At 33.6% G+C, this 24,269-nt stretch overlaps 1 protein-coding gene across 1 annotated transcript in view; it reads right to left on the bottom strand.

The window, feature by feature from the left end:
* Positions 1-1,163: 1,163 nt before the first annotated feature.
* LOC118187308 (oplophorus-luciferin 2-monooxygenase non-catalytic subunit-like) overlaps positions 1,164-24,269 on the bottom strand; it is a 52,786-nt gene continuing 29,680 nt past the window's right edge. Inside the window, exons 3-5 of the mRNA XM_035357501.2 lie at positions 14,652-14,965; positions 12,874-13,022; positions 1,164-1,403 (exon numbers count right to left, since the gene is read on the bottom strand). Coding sequence (XP_035213392.1) covers positions 1,249-1,403; positions 12,874-13,022; positions 14,652-14,965 — 618 coding nt within the window. The 3' untranslated portion in view covers positions 1,164-1,248. The remainder of the gene's footprint in view (positions 1,404-12,873; positions 13,023-14,651; positions 14,966-24,269) is intronic.

The raw sequence follows: 24,269 nt of genomic DNA, 5'->3' as shown, positions 1-24,269 counted from the left end.
GGAATACCGGCCCAGTGTGCAGAACCACTGCACCACTAAGGACGCTTGGAAAGTGGGAGAAATACCTTAAAATCGAATTGGGATTTTTTAAAATCATAGACCCCTTACTTATGTAAGCAATGAATTAGATAAACCCAAACCTCTTACACCAGCCCATTTTTTGTTTCCTGGTCAAGAGAATGTTAGCTATCCTATACATTTTGTTGAAATTTTCGGCAGTCAACCTTCTACAAAAGAAACTTTGACTCGTTGAAATTTATATCAGACTAAACGTTTACATCAACTCTGGATGAAATGGAAAAATAATTATTTGATGCAATTGAGAAGTGCACATAAATCTGTAAATCCGTCACCAGGAAGTGATATTAAAAGAGGAGATGTAGTTTTGTTTGCAGGGGCTAATAAATCAAAATTTCTCTGGCCACTTGGTATTGTTGAAGACGTTTTTACTGGTTGTGAAGGATACGTACGTTCATGTGTTATTCGAACTGACAAGGGAAAATATAAAAGACCAATTCAGTTAATTTATCCACCTGAAAAAACCTGATATTTCTCCTTTAATATTGTCTTATGCATAACAAATGTCCTTAAGTACAGTGTATGTTCATATAGTACTATTTCTATTATGCTTATTAATTTGTGTTGTATTTGATCTTTTAATTATAAGATTTTATGTACTCTTAACAGAGCCCAAATGAGGTGTATTTAAAATTTTTGTATTTGTGCTGCTATGCGTTAGCACATCGTCTGCGAGACTATCTGCACAGTCGCAAAGCATTACCATGGTTACTAGTTTTTTCTTTACCATTGCTATTGTTAAAAATAAATGAAAACGGTCATTCTAAAGTTCTGTTTTAATTATTTATTCGGATATTTTTTATACCCATCCAGCAATGAATGTTGCTTTTATGCAGAACTGTGCCCGCTATTCGATTTGTGCAGAATGGCTGTGTGCGGAAGCACTACCCAAACGCTATCAAGGTAATATACTCTGGATGTAAACAATAAAACCGCATCCCCATCCATCCTTTGCACATGAAAAAAAAAATATTAGCACATAGAAATAATTTTCGCTGCAGAACATATTCATTGACAATGAATGAAGGAAATAAGTGATACACTTCTCAGTTCACTTTTACATGTATACCATGAAATAGTATAAATTACTTGTTTAGAAAAAATTTTATTCAAAATGTTTTCCTGTTCAAAACAGTAAAGATAATATTTTGCTTTCAAGAAATGAAGAATTTATTTTAAGTCCTTTCTTCTATTGTGTTCATCAATTATATACTGCATATATTGATACTTCCTTTCTGGGGGTTCAGCACAGCTACCAAAGAGTCTAGAAGGCCTTTTAGCATTGAACATCCATTCAATTTCAGAGCCACATGCCAAAGGATTTCCTTAAAAAAAAGTATTAAAAGATCGATAACGAAACAAATGAGTAAATGTAAGTTTTTAAAACACCGTTTAGAATTCACAAGCTATTAATATGTGAAAATAATTTCATTTTTTACATTTATAAATCCAAAGTTTAACATTAGCATATGCAAAAAATAGGATTATAATTTAAACAATTTAATTATTTATTATACGCCATGAAAGTTCATATTAAACATATTTATCCAATCTAAACAGTAGTTTCTAAACTGTAAGCTGCATTAGCTATCAGAAGAAAATTTTGGTGGCTCAAAATTTGTTTGATTTTAATATATGGTTGTAACAAAAGTTTTCTGCCAAAAAACGTTCAGCAATTAGCTGTGTTAACTGCACTTTAATCCTTCAACATGTAATTCTTTTCTCTTTCCAGTTACTTTTCCAACACAAGAAAACCTGTATAAGCAACACCCCACTTCAAACAAATATGTTTTGGAACTACCATTATTGTTAAAGTCAGATAGAAAAATTGCCTTTTCCGCAACCACTCAAGGACCAAAAGTGTGGTTACTGCTAATGTGAATCATACTGTAATTCTTTAGGAAATGAAAGCAAAATGCATTGCTATTAAACAAGTGGTGCAATATGATGACGTTCTAAGTGTTGAAAGTAAAGAAGTACTTATTTCAATATTCAACTCACCACCTTATTGCCTCATATATTTTGCTCAGTTTTGTGCTCCTGCTTAGGAAACAGTAATTCAATTCTCCTGGTACTTTCTCGAGATCAAGTGCCCAGCAATCTGTCTGGAAGTCAAATGTTGATGTGCGCCTTTCTCTTCATCTCATCTTTCTCTTGGGCTTAACAGATCTTTTTGCGATGTAGGGGGTTTTTACAGAGACCAGAGCAACTCTCCTTGCCTTGAGGAATCTTCAGTCCATCAGACATCTTCATGGGATCAACTGAAGCAAATGGAAAGAGCTGCTAAGAATTAGCACTGAGTGTCAACTTTCATACAAAGCATCCATCAGTCTGTGTATTGTCATTAAAGTGGTATACAGGAATCTCAGCCAGTCGAGTGAAAAATCGTTTTTATCACACAGTTGCTTTTTGTTTTCCTATTATATTAGCCTTTCCTAGATCTTGTAAAAAAAAAAAAAAAATTCCGATGCTCTGTAAGTCCAAATTTTAGGTGTCTGGATTTTGGACTTTGTACTGTGTTTAATTATTAATAATTATGCTATTATATTAGCCTTTCCTAGATCTTGTAAAAAAAAAATTCCGATGCTCTGGAAGTCCAAATACAGTCAAAAGTCTTTAATTCGGACTCTCGAGACTTCGGCGATTTCGGATTATCGGTTTCTCCGGATTATAGATCATCAGTTTAAATCTGGTAAGATGGCATGCAGAAATTATAAAATTAAAAATTTGAAACCGTAATTTATGAAATAAAGAGCAATTATGATCTAAAGGGTATCAAATTTACAAAAAAAAAAAAAAAAAAAAAAGCTTAATATTTATTTGTTTACTTTATTAAACATTTCTTTCGACGCGCGCATGCGTAAAGCATACATTATGCATAGTCGAAATTAGAAAATTGTAACCAGAAAACTATTTGATGTGTATTCGTGATATTTATAATGATGAGGAAATGCATTTAAATCATATCAAAGATGGAGTGCATCGAGATGAAATACTACATTTAGTAAGGAATTGTAAGCCAAATAAAATAAAAACATCTGCCCTGAAGATGAGAATAGTGCTAACAAATCAACTTCCAGTTCATTGCGCGCCGCGCCGTCGCCCCCCCCCCCTCAGAGCAGTATGAAATTGATAATCCGATTTCGGAATGGTTAGAGAAACAAAGGATATGCCTTTATCCATTTTTTGCAGCAATTTCGCTTTTTGTTTGATGGACATCGAAACATGCTTTCGCTTTGTAGATCCTTTGGCAGCTCCAGAATCGGAAATTCTTTTTGACATAATCGAAAGTTCTAGCTTACTTTTATAAAATTGCTCTAACAATCTGCAAAAAATAATAAGCCGGATCCAATTAGAAGATTAAGGTACAACGCAATCTGCAACATTAACTGAAATAGATAATTAGATAATTTTAGTTTATCTTATACCGTCCGTTATACGTTAAACATGCATGCGTAAAGGTATTACGCGCATATGTAAACAAATATGCGCATGCGTCAACGAATATATGCATTGACGTATGCGCAGAAAGTTTGTAGCTTTGAGGTCCGGATTATAGATCATTCCGGATTATGGACGTCCGGATTAAAGACTTTTGACTGTATTAGATGACTGGATTTTGGAATTTGTACTGTGATAATTATGCAATGCATAAATGTAATAATTTAGAAAATATAGATGTTGAAAAGGCTAAAATAATTGGAGATAATATGAAGGTAGTGTAGCATCATAGCCAGTTGGATATGTTCTTTTATTGTTCATAAAACATTTCTCTTGAAGTCATATGCACATGTTCTTAAACTAAAAGTTAGTCACATTGACATCTTTTACACTTTTTTATGTCTGAAGAAAGAAAGTATAGTGGACAACAAGCTTGCACGACAGAGCAACATAGAATGTGCAGATTGTACTTCAAAAACTTAAATAACACTAATTCAATTTTGGTTCAAATTCATTTTGATTGATTAAATTTCAGTTCACAAATTTTAAAATCACCATTGGCTGAAGCATTGTGCAAGTAAATGTATCATTAACATTATGTGAGAATCATATGACTGGGATTAATTTTGAAATAACACAGTATAGATAGATTAATTATAATTAGTTACTGCTTTTAGGATAGAGAAGGAAAATAAATAAGTAGAGAAGTTAAAAGGCCATGGCAAGTAAAAGTTAATATTTTATCAACTTATTTTTTATATCACATATATAAAAGTGGAGCTTCAATAATTTGGAGCTTCATTATTCTGCAGTGGAAGCTATTAATAAACTATGACTTCCGTTAATTTATTTGTGGGCTTTTAATTTGTTACTATTTAAACAATGCAAAAAGATACATTAAATCAAACAACAATTATGTTTTATAACATATAACAGTAATAAATTATTTTGGTAATGATTTGCAGCTAACAACAGTCAATTACATCACCACCAGCCATAATACAGGCAACCCAGACAGTGTTTCTCAATACACTGTCCAGCGTACATAGCTGCATATGGGACTACGCAGCCGGAGGCCGAAGCAAGTCCCTGCAGTGATGGCACATAATCACTAGCTGCGCCTGCAATGGGCCAAGAAACTTCGGAATTGGACATTAGAAGAATGAAAAAAGTTGCATGGTTCGGCAAATCACGTTTTCTAGTCCATCACATCGATGGGTGTGTGCTAATACTTCCAAACAAAATCCTGGCTCCCGGATACGTAGTCGGACGGAAACAAGCTGGTGACGGGGGTATTATTTTGTGGGCAATGCTTTCATGGACCATTATTAGAACCCATAATCCCTATACGACAATCACTACATCTGTGCGCTACGTGAACATCTTTGCAGACCAGGACACTTATTCTACAGTGAAAAATAGGTCTGCTCGACATCCCATATTCTGTGAGTACGGAAGTTGTGGAAAGCGCGAGAAAAAAGGTTGCTGTTCGTCAATCAGGCTTGTGCAGTTGATGTTCCTAGTAGATGATGACTTTGTATGTGTTTTCACTGCTACTGTTTCTGAATTTAAATGAAGAACACGGCCTTAGCTCAGCGGCAAATTTATAGAAAACATGACAATACTTTTGCTCTTTCAAAAGATGTTTTCATAGACTATTTTAGACTGCCAAAATTTATACTTATTTTAATTTGCAATGAACTTAAGAAAGTATTTTGAGCCACATTCAGAAAATAAAAACTCAATTTCTACTGAAAGAATTATGTATACTCTTCCTGAAATTATATATATACATAAAATAAGAAATTTAGAACTAATGTTTCACAAAGATGAAAATTTTGAAATTCATAATTAATAATTTTCAAATAATCTAATAAATTACAGTAAATTTTAACCCTTCTCTTTGTGATTTTAGCTCTAATCCCTAAATTTGTAAAACTATTAAAATTGGAGGCACCTAATAGGTGAGCCACCATCACCTCCTATGAAGGGACGGACAGTTACAACCACGCCTTCTTCGGTATTCGAATCCCGGCCCTTCGGTATCGCAGTCAGGCTTCCCTAACCACTGTACCGTCTGGGCGGCCCCCCCAAAAAATATATATTATGCATATATATATTGTAATTAAACAGTTTAAAATTGTAGAAGATGATAAATATTTATCTAGAACATAATCTTTCTTCAGTTAATAATAAAACAGGCATCTGAAAAGAGTCACTATGTACAGCAATAATTAGGTTTATTTTAAAATATAACACTGGCATACCTTATGAAAAATATTGTGAACACAATAAGGAACACCATTCATTATTACACGAATTTCACACTATTGTAAAATAAAAATGAAAAAAAGAAGTATTATAAAACTATCAAATAGTTATATATATTTTAGTAGTAGTAGTTACCACTACTAGTGTGATATTTTTATATATTATTTTTAGCCCAAAGGGACTTAGCCCAGAAGGGCTATTAATTTTGTTTTGGCATTTTGTGGTGTTTCTTCAAATTTTTGCCACCAAATATTATTGCCCTATATTACATTTAAAGAAATTAAATAATGAAGAATCTGCATAAATATATGTATGTTTCTAACATTGTGATAAAACAACAGTACCTAGAGCTATCAAATTTTGAATAACGCAATCCTTCACCCAAATATACGCAACTGGAAGCCCAAATTTGGAACTGGGAATTTATTTTATTATCTATTTTAAATTTTGTAAAGCAATTATGAGTTTTTGATTAAGAAACTCAACGATTTCAAAATGATTATGGCAACATTGTACGAGGAAAAAAAATTTTTTTTTCATCACCTCCAAAGCGCAAGACTGAGTATCGGAAATTCTAAAGATATGCTCTTTTAAAATTATTTTGTGACACTGCTGTTGAATTGAATTTTATGGTTTAAGTGTGAAGAATATGATATTTAATAAATAAAGGTAACATGCAAAACATTTAAAAAAATGCTCCTTTGGGTGTAATATAAAATCTGCGAGCCTTCAGACTTTTTTTTTTGTAATTTTATTACAATTTAAAACTATATTCTAAGGGGTTCCTAAGGAAGGACTCTGTGAGAAAAACTGGCTCATAGACACACAAGGCACATTGGGAAAACGACAGAAACGCCCATGTAACCAGCCCGTTCATGGGATTCGAACCTCGGACCAAACTACCAGCATTCAGCGACTTTACCACTCGGCTGCTGGTGGGATTATTAGCAGAATGGTACTGCATTATTATTGTATTATGTTATAATGTAGCAATGCTATAAGACTGAGACTTCAAGAAACAGAATGGTACTGCATTATTATTGTATTATGTTATAATGCAGCAATGCTATAAGACTGAGACTTCAAGAAACAGAATTTTTGCAATCTGTTAGCATTAAAAAATAATTGTTTCTTTGCGAACTTAAAAATAATAATAATAATAATGAACTGTTTATAGCAAAGTTTTCATTTTATATTGCAAAAGACATATTGATTATTATTACAGTTTTCTATTTAATGTATCAAAGTGTTAAAACACTGATTTGACAAGGAAGTTCTTCAAGTGCAGGAGGCCTACATTGATTACTTTTACATTAGTACTTTCATTGTGAAAATAATATTACTAACTTTGGAACTACTCTTATATACGCCCTCAGTTGGCGAAAAATTTCTCGCTAAACGTTTTCGGTGAGAAACTTCGTGGTGCCATATTACTATCTAGATTATTTGTCTACATTTCGAACTTTAAGCCTAAAATGTCTGAAAAAACCATGTTTTTAACACACAATTTATGCCAAAAATTTGAGAAAAAAAAATTCAGATAGCAAAAACACTAAGTTTTTAACCAAAAACATTTGACAAGAATCCATCATGTACACAGCGATCAGTTTTAACTTAAACATCAGACAATTGCACAATCTATGCAGTAAAGGAATCTAGGAATTACGCACACCTCACTAAAATAAACTAGCATAACAACAATAAATTTCAAACAATACCATGTACAGAGCGTTCTGTTTTAATTTAAAAAAAAAAAAAAAACATGAACGAATTGCACAATCTAGGCATTGTGCACAAATTAACAAAATAAACTAAATTACAAACAATTAAAAAAACAATAATAACGACAGAAATTCATCACAAAAAACAATGAACATAGCATTCTACAAAATAAAAACAACAATAAAATAATATGCACTTACCATTGTGAATGCTTCTTCAAGCATCAGAAATATCAATTTCAAACATCAGAAAAACAACAAATCAAAACAAAAAACACAAACACTTTCATCAAATATTCTACAAAAAAATTTTCAATTTATCCACTCAATAGTTCTTACAATTTCCACAAATTTGTTGAAAGGATGTTCTCCCATTTCATAACAGTAATGGAAAAAACATATAAACCGCCTAATAAAGCTCAAAATCGCATTACCGATTATAAGCAGGCAACGTACCTTTAACATGACGCCACCTACTCTCTATCGTATTTATATGACAGCTGGACTCACTATCTACAAAACTGATACTATGATTCACAAATAAATTTTCAAAACCTTCTTTTGTAGGATCCGAAAAAATTATTGTACCAGGCTCAATCCACTCTTTAATACACTGCATAAGAGTTTCCAACCAACCAGCAAAAAACACACTACACTACAGCAAAATCAAGTTTCAACATCAAAAGAGTTGCCATGCAAACAACATTGCGCGCAAAACCAGCACAGAACACATATCGCCACATTTGGCGACTTGACGGCATTTATAAGAGCAGTATATCTTTTAATTACTTTCACAGATTAAAATCTTTTGAGAAGGAAGAATATTTAAAATAAGCAGTTCTTATATATAAGAAATTAAAATAACAGTAAAGTAATATTAAAAAGTATTAATAGTATATGTAAGACAAAAATTGCAATACAAATTAATCACACTGTAGAGACATTAGGATTTTCTTTGGAAGCAGGCAAGATGAAAAATTAGCAAATGCCTTTGCCAGGAATCGAACCATGAACCACTGGAATACCGTCCCAGCATGCAGAACTACTACACCACGAAAGCACGCTAAGAAAGTGGGAGAAATACCTTATATACTCCCCTTTTTAAAGGGCGACTGGGGTTTTTAAGGAACCCAGTCGCCAAACCCTGGGCGTGGAGAAACCTCATCCAACTCCCTTTTAGTTTGGGCGCTACTGTTGAGACATTAAGATTTTCTTTGGAACAGGCAATACGAAAAATTAGCAAACGCCTTCGCCATGAATCGAACCACGGACCTCTGGAATACCGGCCCAGTGTGCAGAGCCAGATAGATGATTATAATTTTGGTTATATATTTTATATTGAAAAATTATTTTCTATCACGTTAATTATAGGATAAATTTTTTACATAAAATATATTAATGCATGTGTGATAGCTGAATGCAGCAGCAATCAGTCATACTGTAATGAACGAATATATTTTATTTCCCACCAGCGGCCGTGCGGTAACGTCGTTGAACACTGGTGATTCGTTCCGAGGTTCGAATCCCGCGAACGGGCTGGCTGCATGGGTGTTTTCGTGGTTTTCCACCATGTGTAACATGTATACGAGCCAGTTTCCCTTAAAAAGTCCTCCACGAAGGCATCCCTTCCTTAAGGCAGATAGCCCTCGAGTGCTTTGCTGTAATCTAATAAACCAAACCAAACCATATTTTCTTTCTTTTCCTTAAAGAAATAATGAGATATATTTCGCAAGAGAAGAAGAGGAAAAATGTGGTCACGTGTTTAAAAACAACAACATCCGCATGTGCTATGTTTACTATGGAGTTGATAGCAGATATTCCGCTGAAATTAATTGATTTTTCGAATTTAGAAATTTATGGCTATTGCGAGAAATTAAAAAATATGCTTGGAAATTATTTCTCTTTTCTTTATGTCAACAATATAATGTCTTTTGGTATTCAAGGAAAAACACGTGAACAATATTTGTTTCAAAGTAATGCCAAATATCACGGTACTTATAACAAGTCGCGTTAAGGCCGAAATGAAGAAATAAATTAATTATGAAAGATCTGTGCAAATTTCTGCAGAAAACTAGGTAAGATTTATAAATTTTTCTTATGCGTAATGCTTACCAGTGTTAATAATGCTTTTATTAAGAATATTAAGTGTATATCAGTTAACTGAAAACTATTCCCAAGACCTTGAACAAAGTTTTCTAAACTTTTAAATGTAAGTGTAATAATAGTATATTCATAGTTCATGAATAGTTGTTCTAAATTACTGAAATAGCTGAATTCGAGAAAGATCCGGTTATCTGCAAGAACATAAATACAAAGCCAATTTTCTCTAAAATTTTTTATTTTCTTTTCTCCTGCCCTCCAAAAAGTTTAATTAATTTACCATCTAATTTTAAACATATTTAGATTCAATAAGATTTTCCATCTCAACTTAATACCTCATTCAAAGATATCTTTGAAGGAGCCAAAACCTTCCCCCAAAAGCCAAAGATATCTTTGAAGGAGCCTTTGAAGGAGCTTTTGATAAACCAAAAGGTGCTTCTGAATGAAGAGAAAGGGGGGTGCAGTGATGAAAATTACTCGAAATTGTTATTTTAATCTTAATGAAACAAGACATTCAGCCCTGTTCTGGAAGAAAATTAAGGATCACTTTATCTAGCCTGCGGATAGAATTTTAATTTTCTGGTTTGAGGCAAATTAAAAGATATATATATATATATATATATATATATATATATATAGCCATCTTCTCTTCTACTTTGTTTAATATTATTTTTCTTCCTTCTTTTTTCAAAGGACTGATGATCTTTTTTACTTCCTTTATTTTTGTTCTACAAAACATAAATCGACGGAAATAGCAAACACAGATAGTTTTCAATTGGTAAAGTGTTAAAAGTGGAAATTCTTTGTTAGTTATAGGCTGTAGATTGGCACCAACAAGCATTATCCCTTTCTCAAGGAGCAGACATTCACGTACATTGGGAATCCAATGTACGTGAATTATACCTCACATGTGCGATTTTTAAGCTCCAGCCAATGACTTTTTCTTTTGGCACGAGTTCTAATATTATTGATTGTGTATGGAAAAATTGCGGATATATAGCATCATTGTGAAAAGTGGTGAAATTATTAAAATTATAGTGTAGCTTGTGATTGTTTGTGTTATTCATAAAATATTTCAACCCCAAAATGGCTACTAAAAAACGTAAAGTTTATTCAGAATGCCGTGCTTTTAATGATGAATGGACCTGGAAATTTCTTTTATAGTTGTAAAAGATAAACTAGTGTGTCTCATCTGCAGTGAAGCTGTAGCAGTCTTCAAAGAATATAATATTTTCCATCATTTCTCATCTAAGCATAAGAATTCCAATTTTGAAGCAAGACAAAATGCAAAAAGTCATTGTAAAAAATTATCAGGTCAACAAATTTATTTCAAGAAAGTAAACAGTATCCAAGCAGCTACACATGCAAGCTACATTGTAGCGCACAATATTGCTAAAAATCATAAAGCTCTCGGTGATGGGGAGTTCATTAAACAATGCATGCTCCAAGTTTATGATGTTTCATATCTAGACAAGAAATATAAGTTTGAGACTCTAAGCTTATCTCGAAAAACAGTGATTTCTAGAATCAAAGACATCAATAAAAATTTGACATCACAGTTAGAGTCAAAGATTGGCCAGGTTAAATTTTGCTTCATAGCTATGGATGAAAGAACTGATATAAATGATACTTCTTAATTAGTATTATTTATGAGATGTTGATGAGAACTTTGAAATTACGAGGAACTGGCGCGCATGCGTTATTTAAAGGGAACTACAACGGGATGTGATATTTTCCGTTAATTTCAGGAAGAGCTTTTAACTTTGAAAGTGCCTATAACAAATATATGTAATATTACAATCGATGAAGCACCAAATATGACATGGAAAAAATCTGGATTTCTTGGACTTTTTAATCAAAACTATACCGGGAACAATGATGTGTTTCTACATTGTGTTATATATTAAGATGCACTGTATAAATCTGCATTGAATAAGAAACCTGTGCTTTATGCAGTCGTGAAACTTGTAAATACTATTCGGTCTCATGGGATTACTCACAGGCCATTTCGAGATTTTCTTCAGTCCATGCAATCTGAATACTCTGATGTACTGTATTACATAAAAGTAAGGTGGCTTAGCACAGAATGTATTTTTGAGTGAGCCTGGCAGCTGAAAGATGACATCCCGTCGTTCTTCCATGAGAAACAGTGTTCTGCGGTGTGCGAATTGATAGAAGATACAGAATGTCTTTCGGACTTTGCATTTTTCACAGACCTTCTTTGTCTTATGAGCAACTTGAATGTCAAGGAAAAAATCAATTTATCGACGATATCTGGGCCCATCTGAAAGCTTTTAAACTAAAACTTAATCCATTTGCTGGGCAGCTAGCTTAGAACGACTTGTCTCTTTTACCGAGGTTAAATTCAACACCCTCAGTGAATGAAGAGAAGTTTGAGAATTCTGAAGATGGCTTGAAAAAACTGCATTTTGAGTTCGAAATCAGATTTCAAGATTTCAGTGCCTTTTAAACAGAATTGGATATTTTTACCATGCCTTTCAACATAAATTGTGAAGCAGTGAGGTCAGATTTGCAGCTTGAATTAATTGAGTTGCAATCTAACAATCATCTCAAGCAGTTGTTTCTAATAATGCCAAAGTGAGAGTTTTACAAATTTATTATGGAAAGTAAGTTTCCCAAATTTAATATCTCACGCCCAGAAAATCAGTGCTACGTTTGCTTCATCTTATATATGTGAACAAGTATTTTCAACTATGAAACTTAGAAAGAATTATTGCAGAAGCAGACTGACCGATGAGCCTTCAGCCTCATTCCTCAGAATCAGCACATTTCACTTCGAACCTCAATATGAGGAACTTTTAAAAATGAAATCGCAATTTCATTCATCTCATTAACATATTTAAATTGTAATACTTGTTATATTGTTTTTAAAATTTAGGAAAAATCTTGGCCCACGTTTTTTTTTTTTTTTTTTTTTTTTTTTCGATTTTTGGCTAGCGACTGAAAAAGTTTGCCCATTCCTGTATTATAAAATAAGAAATCTGAAGTCATGTATCTCCAAACAATATCAAAATTTTAATATAGATTTCAGTGTTGACAATAACTGAAGATTCCTGCTCCTTTAATAGAATTTCAATGAACTTCAAGCAGAAATGCCCCAGAAATTTTAGATCAAGAAATTTGATAACAAAAATAAGAAGCATGAAGAAACAATAAGCATTTTGATATCTCTAATCAGCATTAAGTATTATTAATACATTGTTAAATTACAATGACATAAAAATAATAAACACTCTTTTACCATCAAGTCTAAGCTCTTTAAGCTGTGACCATACGCTGCCCCATATAATTTCTGGAAGAATTCTTATTCTGTTATTATGAAAGGAAACTGTTTCAAGTGACATCATCTCACTAAAGAAATCTTCAGGCACATCTGTGATAATATTATCACTAGAAGTAAATTATTTACAATTAAGACAAAATTACATTTATGTACATCATAAATACAAGCATACATACATCTTAAAACCAATGTAAAATTATAAATAAATCGAATTGTAGTCGATTTATTATTCAAGAATTAGATAACAATTCCACCTACATGTCTACTCATAGCAAGAATGTAATTATAAATATTACAAAAGGCACTTTGATTACATTATTTAATTACAGCAAAGAAACAGCATTTAAGTGCTATCTGTTAGGGAGAGAAAATCTTAAAGACTTTCTAAGGAAAGATTAGCTGATATTAACATTACATACATAGATCTCTCTCACATATACACATGTATGTGCCTCTTATGTATGTATATATGTAGGGAGTGGCCAAACTTCATGACTAAGGAGCAGCATATTTAAATTGTAATACTTGTTATAGAGCATAGTAGATTTCATGAATGTTCAGGAACCACAGCTCCATATTTACATTGTTTAAAAAGTAATGAAATTGGATTTTGAGTAGAAAGAAACTTCTGAAGTAAATTAATAAGAACTTTGCATTTTTTAAATTAATATAGTTACATATAATTATACAGAAATAAATAAATTTCATTTTTCCTGCTCTATGTTCAGCTATGTGCCAATAAAATGTAAATTTGAAACTACTGTACAATGTAATTGAAGGTTCTTCTTTTACGTAAAAATTCAAGCACTTTTTTATATATCTCTGTTTGACTTTTTGCAGCTTGTTTGAACAGAAGTAAATTGAAATCAGAAAAATACGATAATAAAAAAGATTTTTATTTGAGTGAAGAATAAATCACTAATTTTAAAAATAAATTTGTTTTCCTTTATTTTTATAAATTTAGTGTCTTCCTCTAAATCACATATATTCATTTAGAAATCATAAAATAAGTGATAATACAGAACAGTACACACTGTGAAAACTTAGTCATTTGAGAAAAAAAAAATTTTAAAATAAGTTATTACCTTTTCTGGCTTTTCCATAAAAATTAATAATTTTGCTTTCCTACAAAGGAAATTAACATGCGGACCAAATTTCTGATATCAACTTTAGACAACTGGATTAATTCATTAGATGCAAATTGGATTATAAGTTATATTCTATTATTCTAAATTTGAGGAAGCCGATTACACAGATATCTTGAATCTTCAAAACAGTTTGGAATTCGAAATGTCGAATCATGAGAGTTTTTTAGGATTCGAGAACTAATTTTCTATTTTTTAATATGCATGAGAATTTGTCATACATTAAGAAATGTAATATTTTCTTGTGTAAAAATTACGTACATATTCCTATATTCTTTTACCATTATTGCAACTTATAAAGAAAATGGCATTCGAATACATGAAGAAAGTTCAATGTTAAGATAGATTATTTTGACAAAAATTCCGCAGAAGTGCAAATGAAGAATTTATACTAAAGTACAAAAAATGATAAAGCTAATTAAAATGATATTCCATAATAATAGATTAAATATGCATCTTATGTGGTTATGTTATTATGGAAGGACATACACATTTTTATATTTACACTGTAGTTTCTTTAAATAAGATAAATAACATCAGTTTTACCAATGATTATTGCATGGTTTAGATCATACTGAGTAAATGACATACCTGAAATCCAAAGTTTTTAAACTATTGGCCGGTTTTGGCAACAAGGATCGGCTGATATTTTGCAGCTTGTTTGAACTCAAATCTAATTCTTCTAGATTAATTAAGTTCTGGAAAACTTTATTTTCAAATTGTTCTATGCCACTTTTATAAATTCTTAGATGAGTAACAGAATTCAGACTCTTCGGAAACCAAACAGATCTCAGCAAAGGAATTGAACTATAATACAGAACTAAAGTGTGTAGTCTTGGCACGGATTTCAAATCCAATGTGAAATCTCCTTTTGTGTCATTGATGCTTCTATAAACATGTATTTCCTGTTAAAATAATACTTCTTAGCTACATGATATTCTTAGCAACATAATACATTTAAGGTTACATTGCAGAAATCATATTATGAATTTTTTTATATTTCTTATAATAGCACTATTTTGATTAAAAAATTTTATGTATAGAAACTCTTCTAATTAAAAGTATTATGTATCTTCATATACTTTATTGCAGTACGTATACTCTTATAAAATGTACTATATACACTGGTTTCCAAAAATTAAGAAAAAATCACAAAAAAAGTGATAACTCATTCAAAAATAAGCCAATCTGTATAAAATTTGAATATGTTGTTAAATAAGAGTTGTTGAATAAATATGATATATGCAAATTAGTAGCTCTGCAATTGGAATACGTTATCTGTGAGCAGCATAAAATTGCATGTTTGAGAGAAAGCCTGTAAATTTCGCTGTTTGATACTCATAAGAAATTTGAGGTAGCCAATTCGTAACAGTGACCTCCAGGCATCATTTGCCCTGCGATGGAGAGCTATTTATTGGTAGAGTAAAGGCAGGACAAAGTCAGACAGAAGTGGACAGATGGCTAAAGGCGTGTCCTTCTGTGGTTCATAGACTTGTGGCAATAATTTTTAACCACACATTCGGCATCCAGGAGGTTCAGCAAAAGATGGCCAACTGCTACAACGAGCACTGATGACTAATATTTGTTATGTGCAAGAAGGAATGGGAACTCAACTCCAATCTTCCCTTGCTGCAAACACTGGAAGGTTAGTGTCAATGTCAACCATGCGTAGAAAGCTTCACGATGGAAGTTTTTACACAAGGTGACTAATCATTTGCATGCCACTAATGTCGGGTCATGGAAGGAAACATTTAAGGTGGGCATATAAACATGTAGATGGACAGCTGATCAATGGAGGACTGTTCTCTTTTTGGATGAGCCCAGGTATAGCCTCCAAAGCAATAGTAGGCATTATTTGATTTGGAAAGAACCATTATCCTCCATCAAGCATCTGTGAAAGAGATGCATACAGAGAAGGCAGTGTCAGTGTTTGGGGTGATATCTTTTTGGGTGGACAGAGAGACCTCAATGTATTTCCACGTGGAACCATGATTGCTCTATGACATCCTTGATGATGCTTACTGGAGTCGTTATGCAGGGGCAATAGGTGATAATTTCCTGCTACAGGATGATAATGCTAGACCACACAGTGTTTGCATCATAGATGATTATCTTCAGCAGCAAACAATTCAGCACATGGAGTAGCCAGCTTGATCACTGCCACCTGAATCCTATTGAGTACGTTTGTGATGCTTTAGGAAGACATACAGCTGCTCTAAGTCCCCCTCTTCATACCCTTGCAACTACTGTGCAAAAGCAATGGCTCTCATTTCCTATGAAACTGATACTCTGCATCATAATTGACAGCACCGCACATAGTTGTATAGTCTAGGGCATATCATACTTCATATTGAAGGTTATTTTCCTATACCAAACTGACACATCCAAATTGTTCATTTTATACATATGCTAATTTCTGCAATAACATAATTGTCTGGTAATTTCTTTTCATGTTATTTCATACTTTACTGTGTATTCTATACTGTCAGTCAGTGTCATTAAATTCTACATGTAACTTTTGGAGTAATTGTCCTTTTAGTGATTTTTTCTTAATTAATGATAATCAGTGTATTTTATTTCAAAGCATCATGCTTAGATAATAAAATATTAAGAATTTTTCCAAGCAGTTCTATGCTCCTTCATTGAAAGGTGTACTGCTTAGTTGCATATCAATGCAATATGATTTAACATTATGAAAAAACATGCAAGGACTAAGAACTGAACATCTAATCTCTAAATGTAATTATATAACTTATAGCTCTGTTAATTAACCGATTTCTAGATAATATGCTTGAGAACACATTTATATATATTAAAAGGTATTTTCTCCCTCCTTACAGCATGTCTTCATAATGTAACTAGTAGTACACTCGACGCGTATTCGAGAAATCCGGGTTTGAGTCCCGGTGAGTGCATTGCATATTTTTCATGTCTCGTGTTTCAAAAGAATCTAATGACTCTACAGTTGTGCCTGAGCCAAAACGTTGTGAATATTAATTCGTCACCAGGATTTGATAACTAGGTCCCTTAACCCTAGTCGCCCTTTCAAAGGGAGTATACAAGGTATTTTCTTTATCTTGCCGTATGCTTTCATGGTGTAACAGTAGCACACTCAGTTCATATTCAAAAGGTCCAGGTTCAAGTCCTTACAAAGGCACTGGACATTTTGCATGTCTCTTACTTCAAAAACCGTAATGTTTCTACAATGTTAATTCTTACTTCAGAGAAAAACATTATTAAATTCTCAAAATAGACAAATATTTTTAATGAATTAATTGATAGTATTAATTTATCCCTTGTGTTAAATTAATCTTTTCTTTGCTCTACTTTAATTCTGATATCAATAAAGGAAAATTAAAAGCATGTTTTTGATTCTACAAAGATGAGATTATTTCTTACTGAAACAATACTTATGATAACTTATAATTAATCACATAAGTTCATTTGTAATGTTAAAAAATTTTAACACAATGCATGAAGATACATATATACAGCGTGATTCACTACCAGACTGACAAACTTGCAGAGTGTGTAGGGGGTACAGAGACAACTCGCAATCACACAGGAATGCAGGGTCGCAAATGCCGTAGTTGTGAGCTATGATGCAAAGAAGCAGAGAAAAAGAACAGAAATAGTAAAGACATTAATGGGACAGAAGACATTTCATTGAAAGGTTGTACTACAACAGGTGTTCGAAATTACAACCAGAAGTTGCCAGGCAGGCCTGACAGCGGCGTTGCATGGAATTCCTTACGTTCTGGAAGATTCCTGGCATTTCATATATCCTCCCGGCAGCTATAGATATTCGAATGACGAGGTCTTCAACTTAAGGAATGGATGTCTCGTACACTAAACTCTTCATGTTACACAAGAAGACGTCCATGCACGATAGCTCCAGTGATCAGGCAGGCCAATGAACCAGGCCACCACGTCCTATCCACTGTAGTTCAAAGGTTACATCGAGATCTCGGCAGATGTCAATTGTGTAATGTGGAGAAGCCCGTAAAAAACACGGACACAACAAATGCGCTGTATGTTGCAGGAATCATGTAACAAACATCCTCAGGAGTGGATAATCCTCAAGCTCTAATAATTGGACGTGATGAAGATAGTATGCCCTCATTTGGTTTGCTGCATGTATCCTCAGGACAATGGATTGAGATAAACCCACTTGTTGGGCTATATCTCGAATGCTCATACTGGGACTGTCTTCTGCCAGACGTAAGACTGCCTCCTCACTGCCAGGCATACTAGTCGTTTGCTGTTGATTCATTGTAGTTCTCGTTAAACAACTAGTCTCATGTAACCTTCTGTACACACTTGTAGAGGTTGTGTGATGTGGAACACGCCTGTTCGGGTAACATTCCTGGTACAACTGCCGAGAGGTGTCCCCGTAACCATCCACAGCTCCACACTTGATCAGTATGTTGACTAGTTAATCATTTGAATACACGTTCATTCTACTACCTCGGGAAACGGATCGCAAATGACGACATCCAACAGTATTGCTGCTCACGCAACCTTCCGTTCAGCGCCATCTACCACAAGACTGCTGGGAAGTATCTTCCAGAACATAAGGAATTCCATGCAACGCTGTTAGTCTTGTTTGACGACTTCTGGTCGTAATTTCAAACACCTGTTGTATTACAACCTTTCAATAAAGTGTTTTCTGTCCCATTAATTTGTTATTGTTTATGGCTTTCTCTCTGCTTCTTTGCACTATAGCTCACAAGTACAACATTTGTGACCCTGCAAACTTATGTGATTCCGAGTCTTCTCTGTACCAATCACCCTGCAAATTTGTTGGTCTGGTAGTGAATCACCCTGTATATTCCTCCAAATACACTACCGACAATGAAAATGCAACACTAAGAAGGATTGGCCAGAAAGTGATGAAACTTAGCAAACAGAGATAGACAGCAAAGAAAAGAAGTGATCTTTATTTAAAAAAGATATGCATAATATAGAGTAGGTATAACGTTGGCTCAGTGGGCTGTAGGACCACCTTGGTCGTCGATACCTGAAGCAATATGTCTAGTTAGAGTCAATGAGACTATGGATGGCGTGCTGAGAAATGGCTCTCCATTCCCTGTCAGACATATGCCACAATTTGTCTTTTGAACACGGCAATGGCATTCAATCACATTCCAAAGTTGTTCGATTGGTGAGAGATCAGGAGACAGTGGTGGCCACAGAAGCATATGTGCAGCTTTCAGACCATGTTGGCTTATGCAAGCAGTGTGTGGTCGGGCGTTATCATTAAAGGACACTGGCCTCTCCCTAAAAGTAAGACAGCGTCACCGGCTGCAGCACATCATCCACGTATTGTTGGACTGTCATAGTACCCTGAATACGAACTAGGGGTGTCCTGGAATCATACGTAATTGCGCCCCAAACCAAGATGCCGCATTTCACGCAGTGGGGCGTTCCACAATTGCTGCCGGATCTGACCTATCTCCACATGAGCGCCACACTCGCACGTGGCGAATATCATTGGAGAAACAGAAATGTGACTCACTCCGTTGCCATTCTGTCATCCACATTGCTCGAGCCCATCACCATTGCAGACGTTAGCGTCTATGATATAGGGTCAATGGCAGTCTTCTTAACAGATGCCATGAGTGCACACTACTAGGTGGCAAATGGTTATGTCAATATGGGAACATCCAGGATGTCTTGAACATGCTACAAAATGGAGGTAGAAGTGGCTTGCGGGTGCGACACCAGTTATTAGCAGATGCGCTGATCCACGCGTGCTGATGTCAGTCTGGCTACACCTTCACCGCTCGAACTTTTCACATTTCCTTGTTGCAATCATTGTTGTCATAGCTGGTGAACTGTGGACGCATCTAGGTGTGTGTCAGCTGAGATTTACCCTATGGTCCAACCTGCACTTCTTAGTCCAATCACTATGCCCCTCGTGAAATCGTCTGTCTGCAGGAACTGCCTCCGTTGACGATGGGTTGGCATTCTCTGCTATTGCACCCCTCCTCTGAGACAAGAAAAAATTTTCTATGATCATTTCTTTAGCAGAAATAATGGCACAAAAACTGAACATTCTGCAGGTTCCTTCCCTTATATCCTCTTGAATGTGCACTGGAGAGCTGTGCATTTCACATCATTTGCATAATTCGATGACATGCGTCTACCCTGAAATTTGCATAATTTTCGGTCCGTTCCTTCTTGGTGTTGCGTTTTCAATGTCGGGCAGTCTATTAACAAATAAACATTTTTTTAATCTAGCTCTGGAACTATGATCGATAAGGACATCAAATATATCTCCGAAGTAAATGATAAAAGTTATATATATAATTAAAAACTGTCATTTTTTGTTTGGAAAATAATTAAATCTAAAGCCACCTATTTACGGAAATGTTTCATACAGAAATGTACTAAAATGAGAATGTAGTTCGCTACAGGAAGGTTTTGAAAGAGGAAATAACATGATGATAACAATCTGTCTTAGTAAAAGAAATCTCAGTTATTGGTTTTTCTCGAGCATCATATTCTCCCTTCCTACACTGTGTGAAAAATGAAATTAAAAAAAAAAAAAAAAAAAAAAAAAAAAAAGAAGGAAAGAAAAAAAATTGGAGATCTAAGCAACGATTCATTATTGGACATCCAGTTTTTCGATTTTTATATTTTCTGGGGATCTGGGATTATCTCCCTTTTACTAGCCTCAACTGCTTAGAGCTTTACTAGTAAATTAAGTATTTTGCTCTAATGCCATTCACGATAGCTGTAAAATACGTTGCGCTCGCACCATTCATCGTTAAGTGAAAAAACGTCCAAAAGTGACAATCAAGCATGCAAACTTTAAGAAAAAAAATAATGCTCTAGCAGAAAAGCACGACAACACGCGGTCAAACTCGCAATCTCAGAATCAATTGTATTCTTTGCTAAAATTTTTCTCATTTATTTTAGAGTAAGGGGGGCATTTTCTCTGTCTTAGAGATTATGCATTTTACGACAAGCACATTTTACATTTTCTCTATAAGGACTAGATTTATAGCCTTTTATATATTCAATATATCATTGCATCATCTATGAGTCAATTTTCATAGTTTTATCTTTTTGCTGTAATTTTTTTAATCTATAAAATTTCTATCTTCTTGGTGTAAAATTTAAAACAAAATAAGTTATATGTTTCTTAACTTTTGAAAGACAATAAACAATTAACTTTGCCACCCGATGGAAAAGCATATTTTATCACTCTCTTGCCAATTAACTAACTATATGTTAATTACATGGCATAGTTCAATTTCGCTAAATCCTTAACACTTGTCACCTAGTGCAAAAGCATGTTACACATGCTGTACCATCATTAGAAACAGCTTTGATTGATAGTAAGAAATCTTAGGGTATTGTTCTGCAAAAAAGAATGCATAGTAAAGCCTTTATGTCCATTTCTTATCAAGGCCTAAAACACACCTTATGATAACATGAAAATGGTCAAGCAATTCTGGACAGCTCAAAATAAATAAAAAATTCCATCTCTTCAATTCAAAACTGCTATAGATTAAGTATGGATATTAAATGATTCTATGATTCTTTTTTTATTTCCTTAAAAATACTTTTTATCACATTCATAGTGAACAATATTACAAGTTTTATTTCTCTAATACATGCTCAACCAAAATGTTATAATTACTCACCAAATCCATTGCTTCAACTTTGGCAGGCAAAATAGCTACAACCTACCTGCAATGATATGGATTCTACACGTCCTTAAATCTCCATTGTCTCCAATGTTGAATGGATGTTGAGTGTCTTGTTATCATTATCATTCATCATGCGACTTTAAATTTTTTTAAAGTCGCATGATGAATGATAATGATGACAATGGCATTTTGAGAGATATTTGTTTTTGGCCTAAGAAATTATGATAATTATAATAAATCATCATAATATGGACTTTTGTCATTAAAATCAGCAGCCATTCTCACTACATGAACTAATAGCACAAAATGTATTCCAGGCAGCCTTTAAATAATATTCCCACTTTGTGACATGTCATCTAAATCTTTCCAAATGAGTACCTTCTTACAGTATAGGGTTGGTTAAGATGTAATGACCCGTATACTAAACATTTTTCATACACATATAGACTGCATTAAAATTGCATATTCCACATGAAATTTCTGATAATTTCAATAGACAGTCATTGTAAATTTAATAGAACAGCAGAAAACTTTAGTAAACAAGCTCATTTTTGCCATTAATTGTTCCAAAATTTAAATTTAACTGCTCTACAAATTATATTAAATATCATTGCTTTTATATCAAAGATGTAGATTCTGATATCTGAATTTAATGAATGTCAAGACACTGTATCCCACTTTGTGACAAGCCAAGAAAATTTCCCCTTTCAATATTTTATAAGTTTCTTCGCTATTCATTACCAGAATACTATTTATTTAAATTAATACAATACCATTACTTAAGTTTTTAAGCATGCTACATATGTTATGATGATCTACAAATTTTAAAATACTTGAAACTGCCTTCAGATTAAATATGAATAGTTATTTTTGCACAGTTCAGAATTACAAAGCTTGGTATTTAAAAAATATATTACTGCGGTTACGCTTAGATCACCTGATTGAGTAGGAGCAGGTTTTCTACTACACAAAAATAAATTAAAATTTTATTAGCAAACTAATTAAAAATTGCCCTCTACTAACATGTCAAAATATTTAGTTATATTCTTTCACATACAGGTACCTTGTTTTAACTGATTCCATAGAAAGTACTTCATTTGAAAAAATATATCCAAAAAAGCATCACAGAATTGCAAGAATCACATCATCTACCAAGTGGTTAAAAAATGTGATAAAGCTTTGATAAAGTGGTTGTAAAATTATTGTACTTGCATGTAAAAATTACGTTCAATCTAACATATTTCTCTACTCCTGATGAAGAGAGGCCTATTTGCTCTCAAAATCAATTGATTTCTTGACTAAATCTACAGCAAGCACAAAGTTGTTGCTTTGTAACTTGCATGTAATTTACCATACAATTCACACTTTATATTTGATAATATTATTGCTTTATGAATTATTTAAATTTATATTTGCTATCATTTTAACCTCTTTGCTCCTGACGTTGCAAAAATGAAGGTTTCCCAGAGTTTGGAGTACTTAATATCACTGTGTGCTTCAGTGCATTTCGCATTTAAGACTAACAAGCAAAAATAATTTTAATAAAATCTGCTTTTTATCAAAATATTTGTATTTTTATACGATATTTCTTATAACATAAATAGGAAACTTTTTGGGATTTATCTCTCTTTTCTGACGGTAACATCAGCACAAGCCCACGAAACTCATCGTGACGAGGAGTACAAGACTGCGCCTGCTGTCAGCAAGAGACTTGACAGTACGACACTGCTCAGTTCTGCCTCCAATTTTGATGGACAGCATCGCGAGGAGAACGGGTCCAAGGGTCTCCCACCCCTCTTGCCCCTACCACCAACTTCTCAAGAGGCTTCCCGTATATTTAAGTGCCCCCATGATACACAGACACTATACTTTACAAGTATCCATGCTTTCAGCAGGATTCGAACCCGGGCCCTACGGTACAGCAGTCAACGTTGCTCACAATTATCCCGGGCGGCCGGCCACAGGAAACTTCAAATAAAAATTCAGTTAAAATAACAGTCAAAATAAAAATTCAATATGTAGCATTAGAAATATTAAGTAGTCTATATTTTGGAGTACCCCTTGGATTATCGCTAAGTTGTTTCATTTATGGTAACCTAAATGTTTTATGGCGTATGGTCTGGAAACCCTATCATGACGTGATTGATGGTAATGCATAATTTTTGACGGCCTATTTCTGTGTTGGATGTCACTTAGGAAGTACGTTGCTTATTTTGTGCTTTACACCGTATGATGGCTGCCTGTGGTAAGATTAAAGTTTCTGTACTATTCGGTATGAATGAAAAAAAAAAAAAAAGCATTACTTGACTGGTGTGTAAATGAAGGTTTACTCAGTAATCATTATGTGTCTCGTCTGTACAAAGGAAATGAGTATGGTCGAATATAAAGATCATTCAGATGACTTTGAATGGGCTTGTCCGGCACTACAGAGGATATTTTTTATTTTTATTTTTGTGAATTTATGTGGTGACGGCAGAATACAGATTCTAGATCAGATAATTTTAGAAAGTTTTCGGATGCTGTTAATGAATTCCGTTTGCCACACACT

The sequence above is a fragment of the Stegodyphus dumicola genome, chromosome 10 (assembly GCF_044657685.1).
Source record: "Stegodyphus dumicola isolate Sdum_Otavi_A_Nest chromosome 10, ASM4465768v1".
Lineage (NCBI taxonomy): Eukaryota > Metazoa > Arthropoda > Arachnida > Araneae > Eresidae > Stegodyphus > Stegodyphus dumicola.
Note: the sequence above shows the minus strand (reverse complement) of the source record. Positions and strands in the feature narration are given on the sequence as shown.